This window comes from Drosophila albomicans, chromosome 3 (genome assembly GCF_009650485.2).
Source record: "Drosophila albomicans strain 15112-1751.03 chromosome 3, ASM965048v2, whole genome shotgun sequence".
Taxonomy (NCBI): domain Eukaryota; kingdom Metazoa; phylum Arthropoda; class Insecta; order Diptera; family Drosophilidae; genus Drosophila; species Drosophila albomicans.
The window spans coordinates 47584475-47605889 of NC_047629.2; the positions used below are offsets into that span (position 1 = coordinate 47584475).

At 38.5% G+C, this 21415-nt stretch overlaps 4 protein-coding genes across 20 annotated transcripts; 1 reads left to right on the top strand and 3 right to left on the bottom strand.

Annotated features, from left to right (window-relative positions):
- Positions 1-360: 360 nt before the first annotated feature.
- LOC117571845 (adipokinetic hormone) lies at positions 361-900 on the bottom strand. The gene is made up of 2 exons (XM_034254234.2): positions 822-900; positions 361-763 (listed from the first exon to the last, which is right to left on the bottom strand). Exons 1-2 carry the CDS (start codon positions 888-890, stop codon positions 590-592), a joined length of 243 nt encoding a protein of 80 aa, XP_034110125.1. The 5' UTR covers positions 891-900; the 3' UTR covers positions 361-589.
- A 1755-nt stretch (positions 901-2655) lies between these two features.
- Positions 2656-5983, bottom strand: LOC117571842 (ras-like protein 2). The gene is made up of 3 exons (XM_034254230.2): positions 5804-5983; positions 4196-4283; positions 2656-4132 (listed from the first exon to the last, which is right to left on the bottom strand). The coding sequence occupies exons 1-3, from the start codon at positions 5921-5923 to the stop codon at positions 3723-3725; spliced, it is 618 nt and encodes a 205-aa protein (XP_034110121.1). The 5' UTR covers positions 5924-5983; the 3' UTR covers positions 2656-3722.
- Positions 5984-6141: 158 nt separating this feature from the next.
- LOC117571837 (replication factor C subunit 2) lies at positions 6142-7404 on the bottom strand. The gene is made up of 2 exons (XM_034254224.2): positions 7141-7404; positions 6142-7080 (listed from the first exon to the last, which is right to left on the bottom strand). Exons 1-2 carry the CDS (start codon positions 7303-7305, stop codon positions 6250-6252), a joined length of 996 nt encoding a protein of 331 aa, XP_034110115.1. The 5' UTR covers positions 7306-7404; the 3' UTR covers positions 6142-6249.
- Positions 7405-7868: 464 nt separating this feature from the next.
- Positions 7869-21345, top strand: LOC117571835 (ensconsin). 17 transcript variants are annotated; one of them, XM_034254215.2, is made up of 15 exons: positions 7869-7985; positions 8817-8870; positions 10261-10517; positions 10593-10732; positions 10796-10911; positions 11517-11777; positions 12507-12647; positions 13986-14720; positions 16422-16604; positions 16674-16852; positions 17958-18827; positions 18887-19117; positions 19177-19595; positions 19665-19849; positions 20759-21345. In XM_034254215.2, exons 1-15 carry the CDS (start codon positions 7937-7939, stop codon positions 20773-20775), a joined length of 3837 nt encoding a protein of 1278 aa, XP_034110106.1. In that variant the 5' UTR covers positions 7869-7936; the 3' UTR covers positions 20776-21345. The 17 variants fall into 17 exon arrangements, with proteins under 17 accessions (XP_034110106.1, XP_034110108.1, XP_034110111.1 ...); XM_034254217.2 differs by having other exon boundaries at positions 13986-14366; XM_052005769.1 differs by lacking the exon at positions 7869-7985 and adding an exon at positions 8558-8678.
- Positions 21346-21415: the final 70 nt, after the last annotated feature.

The following is a 21415-nucleotide window of genomic DNA, read 5'->3' on the forward strand; positions in this document are numbered from 1 at the left end:
GTAAGGAGCATTATTATAGCATTTTGTATCCGGAATTTCGTAGAGTTCTCCATAGCGAATGCTTGCTCAGACTGTCAAATGTCGCGTTACACTGAGCAAAGTCATCTCAAACTGTGGAGCACTTAAACACACATTTGAATTGTGCTCTAGTTTAATTGTTGTAATTTTCGAAATTAAATTAAATTACCTTTATAGATTAATGTTGTCGGGGTAAAAACCAAATCGCTTGAACTTGAAATAGTCAGAAAGGGTAAAGCACCTCTACCTATGACCGGAAAAAGCGGTTCAAACCAGGCGCAAGGTCTCGACTCAAATGTTGTTGTCAATCGCTCAATCACAAACATTTGTTTTATATCATTTTCGGATGCGCTTATTTATTTGACTTGGAGTTGGGTACATGGCTACATTTTGTTGCACTGAGAGAAATGAAAAGTGGGGGAGGAAAAACTTCTCTAAATCTAAATGCCGACTACGACTACCTTGTGTACTCGTATATAATACATATAAAACACAAAACATACATATATGGAGCATTATAATAATAGTAGATAATCATTTGGTTGTCCACCTCGTTCACATTTCCTTCCATCTATTCCCTGTGCTTACAGTCCAGAAATAGTTGTGCCTGCGATTGCACAAAACGAAAGATCTCCAGCAGCATCTCATTGGAAGTTTTGCAGTTTCCCTGCTGTGGCTCAAAGAAGCTGCCTGATCCACTTGCTCCGCCCACCGATCGCTTGCCCCAGTCGGGTGAGAATGTCAGCTGCAATTACTGAAATGTTAATGGATTGCTTGTGGAAATTTGGATTGATTTCAATTACTTGACACTCCACACAAGCCAGCAGAAAGACGAGCACAACTGCGATGAGGATTTCACTCTTTGGATTCATGATGCCTTCTATACAGTTGAGGACAGTCGCAGCTACTTTTATACCCAATCAAATAGCATTCGACTCATTATTCCATTCAATTAATTGGACACTTATAAGGCTGCCTGTCTAGCAGCAGACAACAGACGCAACTCATTATCCTGACGTCATAAGACCACATATGGGTAATTCTCCGGCGAAAAATCAAACAATCATATAGTACTAAGACATTTAAAGAGGAAACTTATACCTCTTGATTAGAACTTTAATTACAGCAAAGAATGAATCTTGTAAACTATTTTTCTGTTTTAGAATAAAAATGAACTAATTCGTAAGCAGACCAAAAAATCAACAAACTTATATATTTAATGGTATAACAGAACGAGTTCCTAAAAATCAATATTAGCTCTAAATAAAGTGGTAATCCAGAGCTATAAGAATAAACATTATTTATTTTTTAAATTGTTTCAGTTCCGCCAGAGAATTACCCATATCAAACTTAATTAGGGAACTTTAATTAGGTGTAAGAAAATGTTGTAATCTAAATAGTCCTGGATTAACATATCCCTAACAAAAAATTTTCTACAAATTACAGAATAATTTAGTTCAATGCTTAAACTTTGTTATTAACGATCTGTTGTTATATCAAAATCCATCAAGCAATGATCTAAATTAATTCGTTTCTGTTTTTATCAACCTTGATGTGTGTTCATTAAATTTCTCATTTATTTAATAATATTTTAAACAAGACAATTAAAAAAAAAACAAATTTAGTTTAATGCTTAAACTTTGTTAATCTGTTGTTAAAGCTCTTTACTTTAATCGCTTATTAGTTTGTAAATGTTTGAAATGATAAATAAAAAGTATTTACTTATACTCCGATTTTTATATTTATTTGAGAACTAACAATATTCTCAGGCGATTAATTGAAAAATAAATATTTAACAAGGCAATTTTCAACTACATTTCCCCACTTAACAGCAGTGAACTTTGAAATAGCAGTGCGGTTTATTCGCATATTTGTTTTTGTAATTTTGATCGCTTCCACCTTATTTTTGTAAACTGGAACATAGGGATAACAAACAATCAAAAACCTAGTTAGATTTCTTTATTTTTAAGTTTTTTTTTTTTATATTTTTACACAATTGCACGTTTTGGATGCACACTGGAATAGCAGTTCTTTATTTTCTTCCTCGAAAAGGCCCGAAATTTTTGAAAAGTTCATTATTGTAATTTATACGACAATACGCTGTAACTATAGAAAAAAATTAATTTAATTAAGGACCTCACTATATGTATTATATGATATATTTTCTCAGATTTTCCAAATTTATCTTGAGCTACAGATTTCCATGCCTTTAATCCTTAATCCCCGAATATTAAAAACACAGCTTTTTGGAAGCATTTGTGATTTGTATGTATTTATTAGAATTGCGCATATATTTTGTATTAAATATATATAAATATATATATAAGTATATAAATATAAATATATATAATATAAATTAATAAAGGCTCGTTAAATGAAGCGGGTGGTGTCGAGTTAAACAAAGAAATACATAATATATTTTTTTAAAATGTAATAAACACTTTGCTTTCATATTTTCAATACTCGTACGATAATAAAAATGAATTATGTAAAAATACACAATTTGTATAAAAAACATAGAATAAATTTAAGAGATTTACAATTATTATTGTATTGTGCGTTTCTTTTTTGTTTTGTTTTTCTTTTCTTTTTTTTGTTTTTGTATCGTTTACAAATATCAATTCTAAATTGTTTTCATGTTGTTGTTGTTGCGTATGTGTTTGTTGTTGTTTTGTTTTTGTTGCTGTAGTAGTAGTTGTTGTTGTTGTTTTTGTTGTTGTTATCAATGCGCTGACTAAATGCAACGAGAACGAGGCACTCAATTTGTTATTTGAATCAAAAAACACAACACAACACAATCATTGATAACAAATTATTGAATTCTAAGCATTTTATACATATTCGTATGTATGTATTTTGTATATAGCATATAAATATGTAATACATATACATATATATATATTATTAGTAGTAAATAACAATACAAATTACAATAACACATTACTTTTGGCTTAATCGACAAAAACAAACAAACGTTTTAACGTATGACGAAACTTGGCTCAATTATTGCATTGCATTTTTATAATTTAATTAAATTTAATTTTACTTTTCATTCATTTGATTTGATTTAATCGCATTTAGAAAACAAACAAATATCGCTAGTCGCACACACAAAAATTTGTTTCGCAAATTTCCACAACTTTTAACCATAATACACACAATAGTAATAATAAAAAACCTTTTGTTCTTAATTGTTGCCTTGTTGTGATCAACAAATAATATTACAAAAATATATATTATATATATATATGTATGTATGTATGCATGCTTGTATATATATGGATGTATGTAATGTATGTATGCATGTATTTATAAATGTATGTATATATGTATTCATGTATGGATGTATGCTCTGTGCTCTCTGGGGACGCAAGGACATTTGTTTACTTGAGTTTCATTATATTTTTCTTTTTCCTCTTTTTTTTGTTAGTTAGTTAACTGGCGAGCTGGGCGTGAACGCTGCAACTGAAGCTGTGAGCTGTGACTCGATTCGCGTTGATGCTACTGGGCGGGGCCGGTATAAAATGCATTACATTTTGCGGGATTTGTGGGTGGATCTCTGGATTCGATATCTCTACTTTATAGCTCAGTCGTGGCGCCGTATTATTTAATTATTAAAATTTGGTGTTATACTCGTTACAATTCGTTCGCTGTTGCTGCTGCTGTTGTCACCAGATTGTGAGATTCAACTGCAAGCGTTTTGCTTACATCAGACAGCACTTCTTCTTGCCCTTCTTCTTGTATCCCTCCTCAATGTAGGGCCTCTCGGCGATTTGAAATTTACGCACAATGCGCACCAGTTCATGGAATGCCTGATCGACATTGACACGCAACTTGGCACTGCACTCAATGTAGGGTATCATTAGATTTCTGCTCGTATTCTGCGCCTCCTCCAGCGACACCCGACGCTGATGCTCCAAATCGCATTTGTTGCCCACCATCAGCATGGGGAACTCATCGCGATCCTTCACACGCAATATTTGTCGCTGAAACTTTGGTATCTCATCGAAGCTGGAATGATCATTCAAGGAGAACACTAACAGAAATCCCTCGCCCGAACGCATATACTGCTCCCGCATTGCACTAAACTCCTCCTGTCCAGCCGTATCCAAAACTGAAAAAGGAAAACCAAAGCATTAATTATATGATATTGTAATCTGTAAGGAAATCTACTCACTGTCCAGCTTGGCTGGCACATCGTCTATGACACATTGTTTGGTATAGGAATCCTCGATGGTTGGATCATAGTCTGTCACAAAATAGCTCTGGGAAATGAAAAGAAAAATAAAATACATCAATTACGTTGTAAAATTTGCAGTATCAATATCAAACTGTAGTTTAACTGTCTGTTACATTACAAACATTTTGAGGAACTATTCATCATTTTCATTCATATAAAAACAAAATATATCACTTTCGTTGTAAAATTTGCAGAATCAATTTAAAACCCATTCGTCACTTTTATTCATTTCATTTAAAATAAGGTTCTTAATATACAGGTTTTTGAGTTTATAGTTTTTCTCGCTGTGGTTAATAGTAGAGCAATTAATAAAAAGCAATTAATAATAAAATACGGGTTTATTTATAACATTGGGAATGGGGAAAGATATTAAAATGTACGCTACCATATGTAATAAGTTACTCTATATTAACAGAGGTCTATATAATAAACCATATGTGGGCAGACTCAGCTATTAATGCTGATTCATAATATAAGTATGAAGTTCATACTATGAACATAAGTTATGGGATCAGAACGAAGAATCTAAGACGAATATGGGATCGAATATATTCACTTTACTTTGGTTAAAGTGAAGGATCTAAAAAGAAATGATCATTCTCTCTTAAGTGCTTTTTGTTTACACACAACGACGCCTCTTTTATCATCTCCAGAACAACAACAACATATGCATACATATGTACATAGATACACTCTAGATTCGAGATGAATATCAGAGCATATAAAAACAATTGTTGCATGTGTATGTGTGTGTGTGTATGCATATGTTTATGTAGATATTTATGTATATAGGGGCTAGTGTAAATATATGAATGAGGAGGTTGGAGATGACGCAAATAACTATAAATAAATGCCAACATTGCCACACCATTCAGAATTTAGACGACGGGCCAAGAGACCGTGGTCGTGACCATGACGAACGTCGTCGTATTGACCTCAGCTCACACACACACACACACACACACATACACACGCGGATAACCATAAACAAAAAGCGCAACTCCAAGTTAAGGTGCTCCACTGGGAGCCGCCCTTTAACCATGTTTGAAATTCGCCGTAAAATTCATTCAATACGACTGCATGTGTGTGTGAATGTGTATGTGTGTGCTTGTTGATTTCGCTGCAGCTTTTAGTGAAGATGATCTATGCTTGAAAATATGTAGCACACACACACACATACACATACGACATAAATATCTAATCACATATGTATACTGTATATACATATATGGATGTGCAAGCACATCAAGACTAGTCGCTTGTTGCTTTTGCCAAAACAAGGGTCCAGCCCACTTGTTACGTTGCGCCGCGCCCCTGTCTCAAAGTGATGAGTAGCGAGGTTTTGCATTCGCCGCATTGATGACTTCTCGAATTATGTTGTTAGGTTCTGTGTCAACAGCTAACTGCTATTCAACCAAACAAAACATCACAATATCACATCACACACACACACAGTATGCTCACAGCACTTTTAGTTTTTTTCCAACAGCAACAACAACAACGACAACGACGACGTCACCAGCTTATTCCTGGGCATCACCTCACCTGTATGAATTGTATCGTTATGGCTGATTTTCCTACGCCGCCACCACCGACGACCACCAATTTATATGTTTGCATCTGCATTTTTATTGTATTTCTTTCTGCAGCCACCAATTGTTTCATACAATGCTTTATATCCGACCGTGCGCGAAAAAAAAATTCAACTAGCAATACACCGATGTGACAGTGTGACCGCAAGCTCAATTTACATAATATACTTATTTAATGAGTTAAATATACTGGTGCGTCAAGTACTAGCTTGGTAACACTTTTTAAAGGGCGCCGATTTTCGAATATGACTTTGCTGTAAGCTGTTTGCGAAATTTAAGTATTTTCTTAATTCATGAATTAGTTTTCATTTGGTTATGTACTTTATGTAAATTAAACTGGACTTTTTTAACAAGCTTGATCTTACAACTAAACTGAGTAATTCTAAATGTTTCTGATCTCTAATGCGACTCAGCGACCGTGCACAGCTGGGCCAACAAGCTCGTTAGCTGCAATAGGGAATTACAGCCATCCACAATCTTCATGTGCGTTATGCCAATCTCTCGTATAAAATTCAATTTCATTTGCTCATCCACATTGAGCCGTTTGCACACACGAAAGATGTTGCCAATGATGTCCTCCGGTGCATAGCCAAGACGCCACAATTTCGCCAGAATCTTATACGCCTTGTGAATGTCATTGGCGGCACAATGCTGCAACATATCCTGCAACAGCATGGGATGCGGTTCATCGCACACCTTAAAAACATTTGCTCCAGTGATATCGCCAAATCCCTGTGCCGTCGACTGCAGATTGTTCAGCGCCTGTCGCATGTCACCTTGGGCCGTAAATACAATTGCCTCCAAGCCATCTTCATCGTACTTGAGCTTCTCCAGTTGGCACACTTCAATTAGCTTGGCCAGCACCTGAGCATCCGATAGCTTGGTGAAACGCAACATGGCACAACGCGACTGAATCGGTTCGATGATCTTCTCGCTGGTGTTGCAAGCAAGTGCAAATCTTGTTGTGTTGCTGTAGATTTCCATGGTGCGTCGCAAGGATTGCTGGGCACCTTCCGTCATGCTGTCTGCCTCATCCAGTATAACAATCTTATGCCGTCCGCGTGGCAATGTCACCTTCTGCTGAGCAAACATCTTGATCTTGTTGCGCACCACATCGATGCCGCGTTCATTGGAAGCATTCAATTCCAGCACTGCATCCTTATAGCTGTCGCCCAGCAAAATGCGTGCCAGACACTGAATCGTTGTTGTCTTGCCCACGCCCGGTGGTCCCTGTAATGGCAAGTTGAACACATTAATTTAACTGTTCTTGTCAACAATTAAACAATTTACCGCAATGATAATGTTGGGCGAATTGCCTTGCGTGGAGAAGACAGAGAGACGGGCCACAGTGTCTTCATTGCCCACAATCTCTTCGAATTTGACCGGTCTATATTTCTCGATCCATGGCAAATTATTGCGTTTATCCACAACGGCAGCTTCCGGCGCTTCTGGCATTATATTTAATTTATTTTCTTAAAAAGTTTGCTTCGCTTTGCTGCTACTACATAAAACGCGGGATTCTGAATAAGCATTCGGTATATTTAAGTGCATTATCGAGAGGCAGCTTAGCGATAATTGTAGCAAGCAGCTTTCCGTTAAGTACTCAACACACACACCGATAATAGACATTTGTGGTATATACTTTTTCAGGTTGTTTTAATATTTAGCGAGTTTTCTATTGTTTATTATTGGCAGACTATTGTTAGATAAGCAAATATAAGTAAATAAAACTAAATCTTCTCAATAAGATGAGCATTTAATATTCTTAACGGTAAATAGTATATTTCAGCATCGGGTTTGCGGTCACATTTCGACACATGTTTTCCAAACGAGAAGCTTTATATGACTGTCTTTTAGTGTACGAAAATAGAAGTAAGTTCGTGCAAAAATTTAAGTTTATTTAATGAGAAATATAACTTAATTCAATAAATTATATTATTTGACTGCGATAGCATCGATATTTACCGTAAAACATCGGTGTCTAGAAAAAAGATTAAAACATCGAAACATCGATAGTGCCATCGAAGTTTGCCCATCACTAAGTGTATAGATGTAAGTGTAGATGTAGAAAAAATAAAGTGAGAATATGGCGAGTCTCGAGGGCCAGCAAGAAAATTATTCGAAAGATCCATCAGGTATGCATTAAAAACATCAAATGCGATCAGAAATAAGAGTTCAAACCGTGCGCGTTCAATGACAAGTGCAAAATAGTATCCATCAATGCGTATAACAAAAAGTTTTTAGCCAAGCTACAAAAAATTATTGGTCGAATGGGCAGCGACCAAGACAACGACAACGGCGACGACGACGACGACTCACACTCAAAAGCAAAAGCGAACGATGTGAAAAAAAGAAGAAGCCAGAAAGAAGTGTTTGCTTCATATGGGTGAAATTTGCCCCCGTGCTCGGATGTGATGATTCCTTATCCCTACCTCCCTCCCCCACCACACATAACGTCAACCGGAGTTTTGAGTTATAAATAAATGCGTTCAAAGTTCCAGGAGGAAAAACATTTTCGCTGCTGCTGCCGTCACCGTCACTGACGCTGCCGCAGCCGCTGCCGCCGTTCACAGTCATCGTGAGACAGCAGCTGCGCTGCAGCTGAACACTTTTTTTTTTTTGTTATTTGTTTGTATGTGTTTGGTCGTCATCCCCCCTTCGACCGCCGCCCGTCCGTCTGCCACTCTCTCAGTCATCGTCAACGTCGCCGTCGTCGTCTCAAATGCGTGTTTTTCTTTCCTTTGCCCTACAAGTGCAAAACAAGAAGCCGATTGATTTTCTTTTTTGCTGCCGACATAATATTGATATTCCTTTTGTATTTGCATTCAGTGAGTGGAAAACTTATTATTTTGTACTGCAAAAATAGCACGTTTTCAATTTTTCTGCTTACGAAACCGAAAGAACATAAAAAGAAAACACGGAAAACTTGAATGTTTATATTGCCTTGCACTTTTATTTACTTTCAGTGGAAAACATACCCAAGCGACCCGAAAGCCGAGAGGGCAGCGCCGAACGAAAAGGTAAAAGCAAAATAAAACATTGTTTTTTTTTATTATAGTTTTATCAGATGTAGTCAGAGTATGTGTATGTGTTGGTTACATAAAGTTGGCATAGACGACTTCGGCACGCTCTTTTCCTACTGTCAAACAAACAAAAACAAAACAAATCTCGCGCTGCCCACACAAAAGTGCACTCTGCAACACTGGTCTCTGCCCAGGTGGGCGACCTTAAAGAGCGAACAAGAGGGAGAGCACAGATGAGACTGCTCAAGGTAGTTGACATTCCTCATGCCTCATGCATGACATAAAATGCGGGGAATTGCAGTTGGTCATGTCATCCACGTTGGCACACATGGCGTTCCCCACTGCTTTTAGAACGTTCTAAAGAAGGACGCACAATCGTGTTCCCTTTTCCGGTGCAAAACAACTTTGCTGTCTGCAGCTCCCTTTGCTCTCTTTACTTCTCTCTCAGCACCTGTCGCCATCGCATGATCAACAACACACTCTTCCCAGCTGATAAGCTTCATTTGCTTCTTATCTCAGCATTCATTTTACATATCCAAATTAAACACAATATGCGACCTTGTTGTTGCTGCCTGCTGTCATGATGATATATTTTCCATCCGGCAGTAAGTAATATGTAAATAATGAAAAACAGTTGACCATGATTCAGTGACAGGTTGCAGCTTTTGCAGTGTTGCTCCTTCTTTGTGTTCTGTAGTATTTGTGTTTATGACGTCATTACTACATTCCATAAATACCGCACACAAATACAGAAACCGATAACGAGAACGATAACGTTGCAAACCGATTGGCGATTACAACGAATGCGCAGAAAGTTGACCAACATATTTGATTTGCCCAACGATTGTTTAGCATTCTATTTTGTTTTTTTTTTTTTTTTGCATGGCGCTTCAATGTCATTTTAATAAAATTGTGCGCTTACATTTTCTTTTTGCCTTATTTGCGCATCTGGGGGCGACCTGATGTGCGAGTGTGTGTGTGTATTTGTATGAGTGTGTGCATTGCTATTGTAGTTTGTTGTCAATTGACCCACATAGTGAGTGAGGAGCCGCCGCACAACGGTCGATGACGTCAGTCGACGGCTGTAAAAGTCGCGAGTTTGCGACTCGCCGGCAAATGCCAAAATAAAAACCCATCAAAATACTTGGGGGGAAAGAGAATGTCGAACAAAGCTGACGCTTTATTGATTTCGTCTACAGGTAGCACATGTCGTGTCGATGTCTCTCTCGATATCGATGTCGATTACAACTTGCATTTACTTGTGAATTTATGAAGATTATGCTACACACACTCAAACCAAACTGTGAACCTCACCTTGAGCCTACTCCCCGCTGACTAATCATTTGCTGACGCTATTTTTTATATTTATTTTTCTGTCATTTGACAGTGTCCAAAGATCGCGAGGAGAAACTGAAATATGCGCGCGATCGACAGAATGAGGAACGACAAAGAAAAATCGAGGAGCTGCGGGCTCAAGCGGAGGCGGCGCAAAAGTATCGCGAACAAAAGGAGGAGGAACGACGACGTCGCATCGAGGAGATACGCGTGAGAGATACAGAGAAGCGGCATCAGGTGGAGGAGCGCAAAAAGGCCATCATTGAGGCCGAAAAGGAGCGACGTGAATATATTCTCAAAAAGAATCAGGTGCGTCATCTCCGCAACAACAACAACAACATTATGTTCTCTTACTTATACTCTCTTTCCTTTCCCTCTTTTTAGGAGCGCGAATCGCGAATAGAGACAAAGAAACGCGATAGAAATTCGATTGCTTTCGCTTTTGGATCATCGACGCCACGTTTATTGGATGTGCCGGCTGATTATGGCCTGGTATCGCCCAGCACCTTTTGGAGTCAGCGACGGTATGTGATGGATTCGAAGTGTCGATAAATTCCTAACTAAAATTCATTTGCTATTTGTTACAGATCAACATCCATATCGAATGTGGCGGGCGCCTCGCTCTCACGTCGCAGTTCCGAGCGTGAACTTGCCGATAGTGGTGCTAAGAAGCGTGCCTCATCCTCCACGGACAGACACGATGGTGAGTGTAAAGTGCACAAATCCCCCACAAATTTGCCGGAAAGAAAACATTCGAACTGCCCTCCCACAAAAACACTTGACACACACCAATACACAACACTCGAACCCACAGACACCGACACACCTAATCTTAACTACATATTTATTTTGCAGTTAATATTACTTTAGACTCAGTTCCGTTAAAGTATATATCCATATATACATATATATATATATTTAATCTTGTGTGTACTCTAAATGTACCCAATTCCCATGTAACTGTCAACTGTTGCAGCTGTGTGTAAACTTTTAACTTTACTCTCTACTTTCTACCCAACACTCACACACATTTGTTTCTTAATTTGATTTGCAAACACAATATATACAATATATGATTTATCACTTAGCAATAGCACTGATGATCACGATATATATATACAGTATACATAAACACGATCACCAAAAAACCTTCGCGACTCTCTCTACCTCTCAATCGAGTCGCGTCCAGCCTGAATGAATTGTCTGCCTGCCTTGCTGTTGTTTAATCTACTGTTCCCTCTAAAATCACCAAATTATTATACTTTATCTCTGTACAAATCCGGCCATTTTTAATACCAACCCACACAGATCATCGACGCAAATCTTCGTCCATGTATGAGGTGTTCAATTGGGGCTATTCCAATGATGAGCCACCCAAGCGGTTCTCGCTCTCAATCGCTGCCAATGAGATAAATATCGATGGGCCAGCAGCGCCCAATAATCCACAAAAACTGATTTCCACTACAACAACTACAACAACACCAACTGCGCACAGACAAAATGTAGCAACAGCGACAGCTGCAAGCCACAACAACAACAACAACTACAACAATAACTCATATCGTAAGGGTGAGGGTTCCTCTTCTCTATTCTCTTCTACTACTCTTCTCCTTATTGTTTTTTTGTTTTGTTCAGAAATTATTGTTTGTTGCCCTCTTTAACCCCGCTCCTGTTGTGTAAAAGAGCTTGCTGTAAGCCAACAACTCCTTCATAACCAGCATGCGCCCAATTTGCATGTTCTCTACTCGTAAACTCGTACTAATCATATCTGCCCTGTAGAGCACCAGCTCGATCGATAGTAAGGCGATAGTCTACAGTTATCGATAGTTGTATTGAGCTCAGCCAAAGAAATACTAATAATACTTATCAAAGCAATTGATCGTTAATCGGAATGTTATTGATACTACTACAGCTAACAGTAATCGATCGCTTGTGTTATCGATAGTTTTGCAGCTTTTTCGTTTTCAGTGATTGCGTAGCCCTAACTTGCCTGGCTCTCCTCCCTGTATAAAATGCAAAACCAAACCCAACCCTAGCGGTGGCCCTTAAAGTTTTATTTTTCAACTCTCTCCCTATTTTAGTAGAATTCTCTCTCTCTCCTCTTTTTCTCTCGGCATGATTATTGCTTTAGTCTTTGCTTTTGGTTTATCGATGATACATTTTGCAATAGTTTTTATAACCGCTGTGTCACAAAAAAAAAAATAAGTCCAGACAACTACTTTTGATCAATGAATGAAAATGAAAACTACCAAAAACCAAAACACCAACAAAAAAAAATATCCAAAACCACAATTGCAGAAGATATCGTTGACACATCACAGAACATTATGTTCCGAAGCGTTTACCGCAGGAAAACGGACCTCATGCCGACAATACCCAGCCCCCGAGACGGGCATTATGGTTCGCGCAGCTCACTGAGCACCACGCCCAGAACCCCAGGTAAGATCAGTCACCAAATTCCTCCACAAACACAGTTATTCTCTTCCTCCCCCCTGCCAATTCCCCCCTTCTCGGCAATTCGACAATTGTGTTTTTATCATCATCATATTCAGCAGCATCAATATCTTGTATCATCATCATCATGATCATCGTTCTTAAGCAGCTTCATGAACCCATTTTTGATCATCATTGTTTAAGTTAGCCGCATTTGTAGAACAACACGACGGACCGCAGCGACGACAATTCGAAAAAGTGCAACAAGGATATCATTTCTTTTACAATATGGAAGATACTGTTGTCTTGTCTCCACTCTCACTTGCTTTCTTTATTCCCTTGAGCGCAGCAACTGGATCTATGAGTTGTATCAATTTTTGAAGCACCACCAATGAGCACACAAGACACACTTTATACAAATACCACTTTTCCACTGGCATACAGATTGAAATCATCTAAATGTATTTATTTAAAATGAATCATCTTTGTTGAAGACAAACATAAAAATAACTCAGTATTTTTTTACCAATAGTATGTTTTTATAATTACACTAAGCATAGGTAAAATGCATCTAAATGCTGTATTCTTTGAACGAATTAGTATATAGGGAAAAACCATCAAATGCTGTATTTTGTGATCGAAATAGTATATGAGTTTAAATGTACATTTATCACTTATATAATGCAGTATTTTTCCCTAAATGCAGTATTTTTAACCGAATTAGTATATATTTTTAAGTGTACATTTTTTCTATGTGCGTAAAAAAGTGTACTTTTAAAAACATACTATTTTGACCAAAAAATACTGCATTTAGATACTTTTTTCCTATGCGTAAAAAATGTACTTTTAAAATTATACTATTTTAGTCAAAAAATACTGAGTAATTTTGACGTTTAGCTTCAGCAAAGATGATTCATTCAAATACTTTCATAAAGTTGAAATATGAATAACACATTTTTATATTAATCATCCATGCCCCAATTTTATTATTATTTATTGAAAATTGATTATTTTCCGTAGTGCCAGTGGAAAGTGTTTATCACAACCACACTCAAAACACACACCCCACTCTCACACACACACACTCTCGAAACATTTTGTAGCGCAGTCTGCGATCCATTAGTGTGACGTCTTCTGTATATATAAATATATATAGCTGCATAAGGATCCACAAAAATAGCACCACCACCACCAAAACCACAACAACCAACAGCTAGAACAATGTTTCTGATTCCGTTTTTGATTCATGAACCACTTTCTGAACCACTTTCCACTTTACATATCAACAACTCCACAACAACAACAACCACAACAACGACACCACAATCGATTGCCGCTCCACAGGACGCGCCTATTCGATGAACCGCTTGGACCAACTGGCCCAGCCGATACGACGCAATGGCGAACATGTGCGCGCCATCGTGGAGCGGGAGCGACGCGAACGTGAACTGGAAATGCTGGACGAGACGGCCTCCCTCGGCGGCGGAAGTGGAAGGCGTGGCCACTTGTCGCGAGGCAACAGCAATCGACGGGCTGGAAGCGCAAGTGTGGGCAGCGCCAGTGGAAGTTCAACGGCTGTGGGCGCCATGTCGAGGAGCATGACCCATTTGGCTGGTGGAGTTGGAGTAGGAGGAGGTCAGCAGCGTGAGCGTGGAAAGTATTCACTTGGTGGCGGCATCTCGACTAGCTTTCGTCCCTTGGGCAGCACTGGTCAGCGTGATTCCAGTAAGAGCATGTCACAGATTAGCTATTCGTGGTCCCAATTTGGCACAGCAAACAATCCACCACAATCAGCACAGCAACAACGCCAATCGAGTCTTGGCTTGCAAACGAGCGCAACTAAAAAATATCTACAATCATCATTTGCCTCATCCCTCAACAATGCATCCTATACGACAGCCTCAGCGAATGCAACTAGGCGTGCCCAGCAGCAATATGCGATCTATAATACAACAACAACAACTACTAACCCACACAACAACCACCACCACAACCAACACCACCACCACCAACGTTATCTCGATTTCGATCCAAACTCATTGTTGCTCATGAACTCTTCTAGTTTGTTAGTGAATGCAGGTGTGTGCGATCAACCAAACAACCACAACAACAACAAAACCCAACATACGAACAACAATACTACTACAAAAACACACCACAGCGTAACTCACCTCACATCACACATAACCTAACTTTTGGCTACACAACACACACAACACATTCTCCTGTACATTTGGTGGCATACTCAAACGTAGTGCTTTAGTCCTTTTACATTTCTCTAAGCTCTCCCCCTTCCATCAAGTAGTGCTCCGATTTGAAGACCCCCGCCCGATCACACACACATTTACACTTATTGGCTAACATCTTACACATACATACACATAGCGTAGGAAGACATACGAAGTAGGAGTTGGAACAAAAACGCCACACGAAAAAAATCTCTCTTTGCCCGCTCTCAACTGCAGTTCATCTGAGCAACAATCTGCATATATCTATCATCTATATATATATAGTTAGTTATCAAGGCTGCTTTGAAATACAACACATCGAACTGGTTCATTAAATAATTGGTTCAATCGCTAAACCCACAAATTATAACTTAAATCTAATTAATCGAATTTGAAATTGCAACGTTACAAAATATAATTTAACACATAGAACTTCAGAGGTTCAAAAAACATTATGCTGTTATCAACATGTCGAACCGGTTCAAGCATTATATGAAGTATATATATCAGTTATATAAAATGCACCTAAAAAATGTGAACAATTTAAACGAACAATTTTCAACTACAAAGCGTAGAAAAATATAAATCGTTAGCTCTTTAAAAATGTACCGTGTTCCTTACGAGTTGAAACGGTTCAGTAATATATAAAGGAAATACACCCATGAAACAAAATGCTTCGCTAAAATTTGAATAAATTAAAATTAAAAATTTTCAACTATAATGCGATCAAAAATATAAATTAAAACATAAAACGCTAGCACTTGAAAAAAGTAAACTGTTCCAAGTCAATCGAACCGGTTCAAGAAAAATAATTTGACTCAAATAGATAAGTTCAAAATCTTAAAATATTACGAATTTCAATTGAAAATGTTCCACTACAATTGAAGTTTTAAACTAACCAACTTTTGCAGCCTTGATAAATGTCTATATATATATATATGTTCCATCTATATCTGATTAGATATCATAAAGCGATCGCGTGGAAATTTATTGTGGTTCTCATATATTGTGTGCTGAGCATTGCCATTTGTATTCGTTCGCTTCGTATGTTTTCAACTGGTCTCTCACCATCTAACTCTGGTGGCGACCCTCGCTCCACTATAAACACCCTATACACCCTACACACACACACACACACTGACTCACACCCACACCCTTTGAAACACACACGTGCACAACACACCCTTTATAGGTTATGCTTTGTCTTCCTCTGTTTCTGTTGCTGACAAATTTTCTTTGTTTTTGGTATTTGTTTTAACCGTATTTTTCGTCGAGGTGTCTTTGGTTTTTCTTTTTTTGAAATCTGTGTTTAGCTCTTCTCATTTATTATTGTACTTGTTTTTCGTATTCGTATTTGTTTACTGCTAATGACAATACTCTCCTGGTGACGGTCACAAAAATCACAAAACGTTTAATCTTTTTGGTTCTCACCCATATTTCATATATAATATATATATAGAGACAATTTAAACCCAGAAAACCTGCTGCACATCATTTGTTAACTCTATGTGGAACTGTGATTTTTAATTGTATTTGTTTTGCATTTGTTTAGGCTCGCGATCAGGGAATGTGACACCTGGCGGTCATGGACACTTGAGTGGCTCACGTCCAGGCAGCGCCATGTCCACATCCACAACGTTGTCCACATCGGGATTGGTGCCCCGACGTCCAGGCACAGCCTCCACACGTAAGCCACGGCCAGCCAGCATTGCCGGCACCGGCATGTCCCTAGAGGGTGAGTCATAGATCATTGATATTAATTCCTTAATATATCTGTTAACTAATTGCTGTCTCATTCTTGCAGAGATCAATAAATTGAAGAGGGATCAGAAGCCGCCGGTGAAGACAACGAGCGCCTCGCCATCCACGTCTACAGCACAAACGACACCCAAACGAACCGCGAACCTGATGTCCACCTCAATGATTGTCACCTCCAGTTCAACGCGCATGCACAGCGCCGAGAAGAAGACGCCATCGAAGCGGGTAAGCCAAGTGATAAGATTTCGCAATCGACACGATATATAGTATAAAAGATTATAATGCACAGTGAAGCGCTTAATCGTATTTAATATGCGCTCTTTAAGATAACAAATATGTTGCGAATTATTACATTTGAAAAGTGATTTTCTAGAACTAATTCACACTTTAAACAAGGAAAATAAATTGATGTAGATTATAAGCTGCAAAAGAAATCCATTATATAAGATAAGACTTGTTTTAAAACTCATGAAATAAGCTTGTCATTGACTTCTTGAAGAAAAAAACTAATTTCTAATTGTCCGTGTGGAGTAACATTTTAGCTAGAGTCTGATATTTAAGAGTTAACTCTGATTATTTACTTATTTTTCTTGTCAACCGTTTTATCTGTGCGAAAAGTATTAACTTGAGATTTAACAAGAAAGCTCGACACAAATTTTCAATAAAATCGTATTCTTAAAGTATACCACAAAAATACTAAAATATACCGAGGCCTATATTTGGTATATCGATATTATACTTGACTAAAAATATACCAAACAATCGGAAAGACACAAAGTTATAATATCCTTCTACCCTTAGAGTATCCCACTACCATTTTTCAATAAAACCATATTATTAAAATATACCTAAAGTATACCGAAGCCTCCACTTGTACTAGATTTAAAATATGCCGTAGATTATAGCCGGACAGACCCAAAGTTATAATACCTTTCTATCCTATGGGTAGCGGGTATAAAAATCTGAATTAAAAGACGTAATGTTGATTCAAAGTCTGAGTTACCCAATGGGTAGTGGGTCAAAAATATACTGAAGCCTATATTTGGTATATCAATATTTTACTACATTCATAATATACCATAGAGTACAAAAGTTATAAACTTCTACCCTATGAGTATAAATCAGATTTAAAACGCTTTATATTGATCCGAAGTCTGAGTTCCCATCTTCAATTATCCCATATTCTTAAAATATACCAAAAATATACCTCAAATACTAAAATATACCGGGCAGGCTCAAAGTTAATTAGATTTAAATGGCATTGAATTTAAGATATTGATCTCGAAGTCTAACCATCTACTAATTTGATTACCTCGTTTTTGTTTTCTAGGAGCCGCTGCTGCCTAAGGCCGCGTCCGCATCGAAGGCACAGCAGCCGAGCCGCACCGCCAGCTCGGAGCGCATCAGTCGACACGCGAAGGAGTCGATCAACAAAGTCCCTTCGGTCATGAGCACATCTATGATTGTTACCTCCACAACAACCACAACAAAATCAACAGCTGAATCCGCTCCAGCAGCAGCTGCACCCGCACCCAAGGCTAACGGTGTGGCAAAGGAGCAGCCAGAGCAAGATGCAGAGGTTCCAACAGCTGAGGTTACAGCGCCTGCGGTCAGCAAGGCCGAGAAGGAGGCTCTAAACACTGAGCAGGCGGAACAGGAGCAACAGGAGTTGGTGCAATTGGTGGAAGCGAAGGCACAACCAGAGCCAGTTGCACAGGAAGAGCAGCCACCAGCGGAGCCAGTTGTTGCCCATGTGGAGGAGAAGGCCGACGAGGGCAACGAGAAGCCAACACAGGAGGCAACAGTTGTCGCTGTGGCGAAGAAGACATCACGCAATGGCAGCAAGGAGAATTCAGAGGTGCGTGAATTAACGCCACCAACGACAGCCGCAGCTCCAGTTGCAGTTGCTGGACTCGCTGTTGAGGGGGGCAACGATTTGATGACCGCATCGATGATTGCCAAGAAGATCACGACGGAGGAGGAGGCAAAGGCGGCATTAGCCGAACGACGACGCCTGGCCCGCGAGGAGGCCGAACGACAGGCCGAATTGGAGCGACAACGTGTCGAGGCTGAGCGCCTCGCCGAGCTCAAGGCCCAGGAGGAGGAAGCCGAACGTCAGCGACTCTTCGAGGAGGAATCCACACGTCTTGCCGAAGAGCAGCGTCGCGGCGAAGAGGAGCGTCTGCGCAAGGCCATCGAGGTAAGTGGAATAACTTATACTTCTCCACCTCAAGCTCAACTCTGACAACTCTTTCACAGGAAGCACAGCAGCGCGAGGAAGAGGAGCAGCGACGACGCGAAGATGAAGAGCGTCAGCGCATTGAACGCGAGGAGGCCGAAAAGAAGGCCAAGGAAGATGCGGAAAAGCAACGCGTCGAAGTCGCCGAGCGTCTCAAGCGTGAGGAAAAAGAGCGCGAAGAGCGACGCAAACGTGTCGAGGCAATTATGTCGCGCACTCGCAAGGCTGGCGCAGCTGCCACGCCCAGCAAGGTAATGCAACAATTAGGATGCCTCAATCTTCACCATCTAACATTAAATTTCTCCCGCAGGAATCAAGTGACGCCAAGGCTGCGACAGCGGCGGCGCCCAAGGAAAGCGACAGCAACAGCAGCAGCAGCAACAACTCGACAGGCGGCTCACCCAACAGCAGCAGCAGCACAGACGCTGCTCCAGTTGCGCCCGTTGCTGTGGCACCCACAGCAGTGGCTGCTCCGGCAGCTGTTGCAGAGCCCATCAACAGCCAGGCGATGTATGAGCAATCGGTGCTGGACAAGGAGAACTCGCTGATTAACAGTTTCTCCAACATGATTATCGACGAGAATGCCAAGAACTTGCATCCGTTTGACGTGAGCAACGGCAAGTTGCATGTGGAGACCACGACAACAACGGGAGGAGGAGCTGCTGTCGTTGTGCCGCCCGTAGCAGTGGCCAATGGCAATGGCCACATTGAGAATGTTAACAATAAGAAGTAAGTGGATGCATCCACAGCATTTATTATTCACTTGTTTCGAACTTATTGTTTGCTCACTTATTGCAGTGACATCAATCTGCTGCAGGATGCAGTGAATCCAGTGGCCGTCAGTCAGTTAATTGATCTGAGCATTGAGTCACAACAAGATCTGCACATCAACAACAACAACAATAATAACAACAACAACAGCTTGCTGACAAGCACAGCGGCAACCACCACGCTAGTCACTGCTGATAGTCACGAGAATAAAGGTACCACAACTTCACATTACTAAGAATACGTATAATAATAGATTTTCACATGAGGAAATCGAGTGCAATTACTTTAAGTCTCGTAACAAGTTCTGTTGAGTTGATTTTGTATAATTGTTGCATTTAACAAAAACATCTGGAGTACTAAAAATCACTTTTTAATTTACTTTCAAAAATGAATAGAAGCTTTAGCTACGATTTTTGGTGCATACAATTATAAGAACAGTCTTTAAGTTTCCTAGAAATGTGGTTGCGATCAGATAAAGAAGAAAGTAATATTATTAAAGAAATAATTTTATAGGTCAGGTCATGATTACATAGTTGACAATCTGGTATAATCTGTAGTCTATGGTATATTTTAAATCTAATAGTTTATCGATATACTGTTTATGGTATATTTTAAATCTAAAAGTTATTATCGGTATACCATTTATAGAATTCTGTATATTTTTGTATTTTTTATGATTATTATTATTATTATTATTATTATTTATTTTAAAAGTAATAGTATATCGATATACCAAATATAGCCTTCGGTATATTTGAAGTATATTAATTTTTTTATATGTTAAATCTAATATGTTAAATCTATTAGTATATTGACAACCCATATATTATGTATATTTTAAATCTTATAGTATATCGATATACCAAACAGTCTTCTATATACATATCTTTTGTATTTTTTTAGCATATTAAGTGTGTATGTTTTGATAGATTTTAAATCCAATAGTAAATCTAATATTTCAATATACCAAATATAGCCTTCAGTATTTTTTAGTATATTTAAAGAGTAATACCACATTATTTTGCTAGTACTGAATTCTTAATTTTCTTATTTGTTTTATTATAACTTCATATATTATCTTAACCAAAACTAATTTAAAACTTTTTTCCTCCTTTTTCTAGATATATCGTTGCTGTGAATCCGATGAGAAGGAAACCAAACCAGATTGTTTGTCGTAAAACTATCTACAAAAAAAAACTGATATATAGCTAAATGTGTGTGGAGTATTTATTTATAGATTGAGATAGGATCAACAATGCGATGATGCAACACGATGCGATTCAAGACGGAGTCGTGTCGCGATGTGTGTTTGGAGAATGTGCAAAAAAGAATGCAACAAATTATGGTTACTAGAGCTAAACTAACAAACAAACAGGAAAACAAAATGCTTATATAAAAAAAAAACAACTATATACACTCTATTATACAAATAGATATATATATCTACAATATATACATATGTATGTATGCATTATAAAATGAAGCAGTCAAAATAACTGCAAGAGACCGAGAAAAGTGAAGCTGATGAAGCAAAAACCGAGTGCATGTAATATTAGTTAAGAACTAAGACAAAAACTAAACAACTAAAAACAAGAGAGAAATTTTTGATGATGGATGGATGGATGAACGAACGAACGAACGGATGATAATGATAATGATGATAATCAGCCTGACAATTGGTTAGCAATTCGATATCAAAAAAAGAAAATTAAGATGATCCCAAAACGCGTTACGATCTAATTTAATTATGATTATTAATTATAATTAATGCTAGCAAC

Excerpts from the sequence above, each read along its gene's own strand:
- LOC117571845 (XM_034254234.2), bottom strand. The coding sequence starts at position 890 with ATGAATCCAAAGAGTGAAATCCTCATCGCAGTTGTGCTCGTCTTTCTG. Across the intron at positions 764-821 it reads TGGCTTGTGTGGAGTGTCAA|CTGACATTCTCACCCGACTG; the intron begins GTAATTGAAATC and ends CAGTAATTGCAG.
- LOC117571842 (XM_034254230.2), bottom strand. The coding sequence starts at position 5,923 with ATGAAACAATTGGTGGCTGCAGAAAGAAATACAATAAAAATGCAGATG. Across the intron at positions 4,284-5,803 it reads TAACGATACAATTCATACAG|AGCTATTTTGTGACAGACTA; the intron begins GTGAGGTGATGC and ends TTCATTTCCCAG. Across the intron at positions 4,133-4,195 it reads TGTGCCAGCCAAGCTGGACA|TTTTGGATACGGCTGGACAG; the intron begins GTGAGTAGATTT and ends TTCCTTTTTCAG.
- LOC117571837 (XM_034254224.2), bottom strand. The coding sequence starts at position 7,305 with ATGCCAGAAGCGCCGGAAGCTGCCGTTGTGGATAAACGCAATAATTTG. Across the intron at positions 7,081-7,140 it reads CGCCCAACATTATCATTGCG|GGACCACCGGGCGTGGGCAA; the intron begins GTAAATTGTTTA and ends TTGCCATTACAG.
- LOC117571835 (XM_052005769.1), top strand. The coding sequence starts at position 8,573 with ATGCGTGTTTTTCTTTCCTTTGCCCTACAAGTGCAAAACAAGAAGCCG. Across the intron at positions 10,912-11,516 it reads CTCCACGGACAGACACGATG|ATCATCGACGCAAATCTTCG; the intron begins GTGAGTGTAAAG and ends CAACCCACACAG. Across the intron at positions 12,648-13,985 it reads CACCACGCCCAGAACCCCAG|GACGCGCCTATTCGATGAAC; the intron begins GTAAGATCAGTC and ends GCCGCTCCACAG.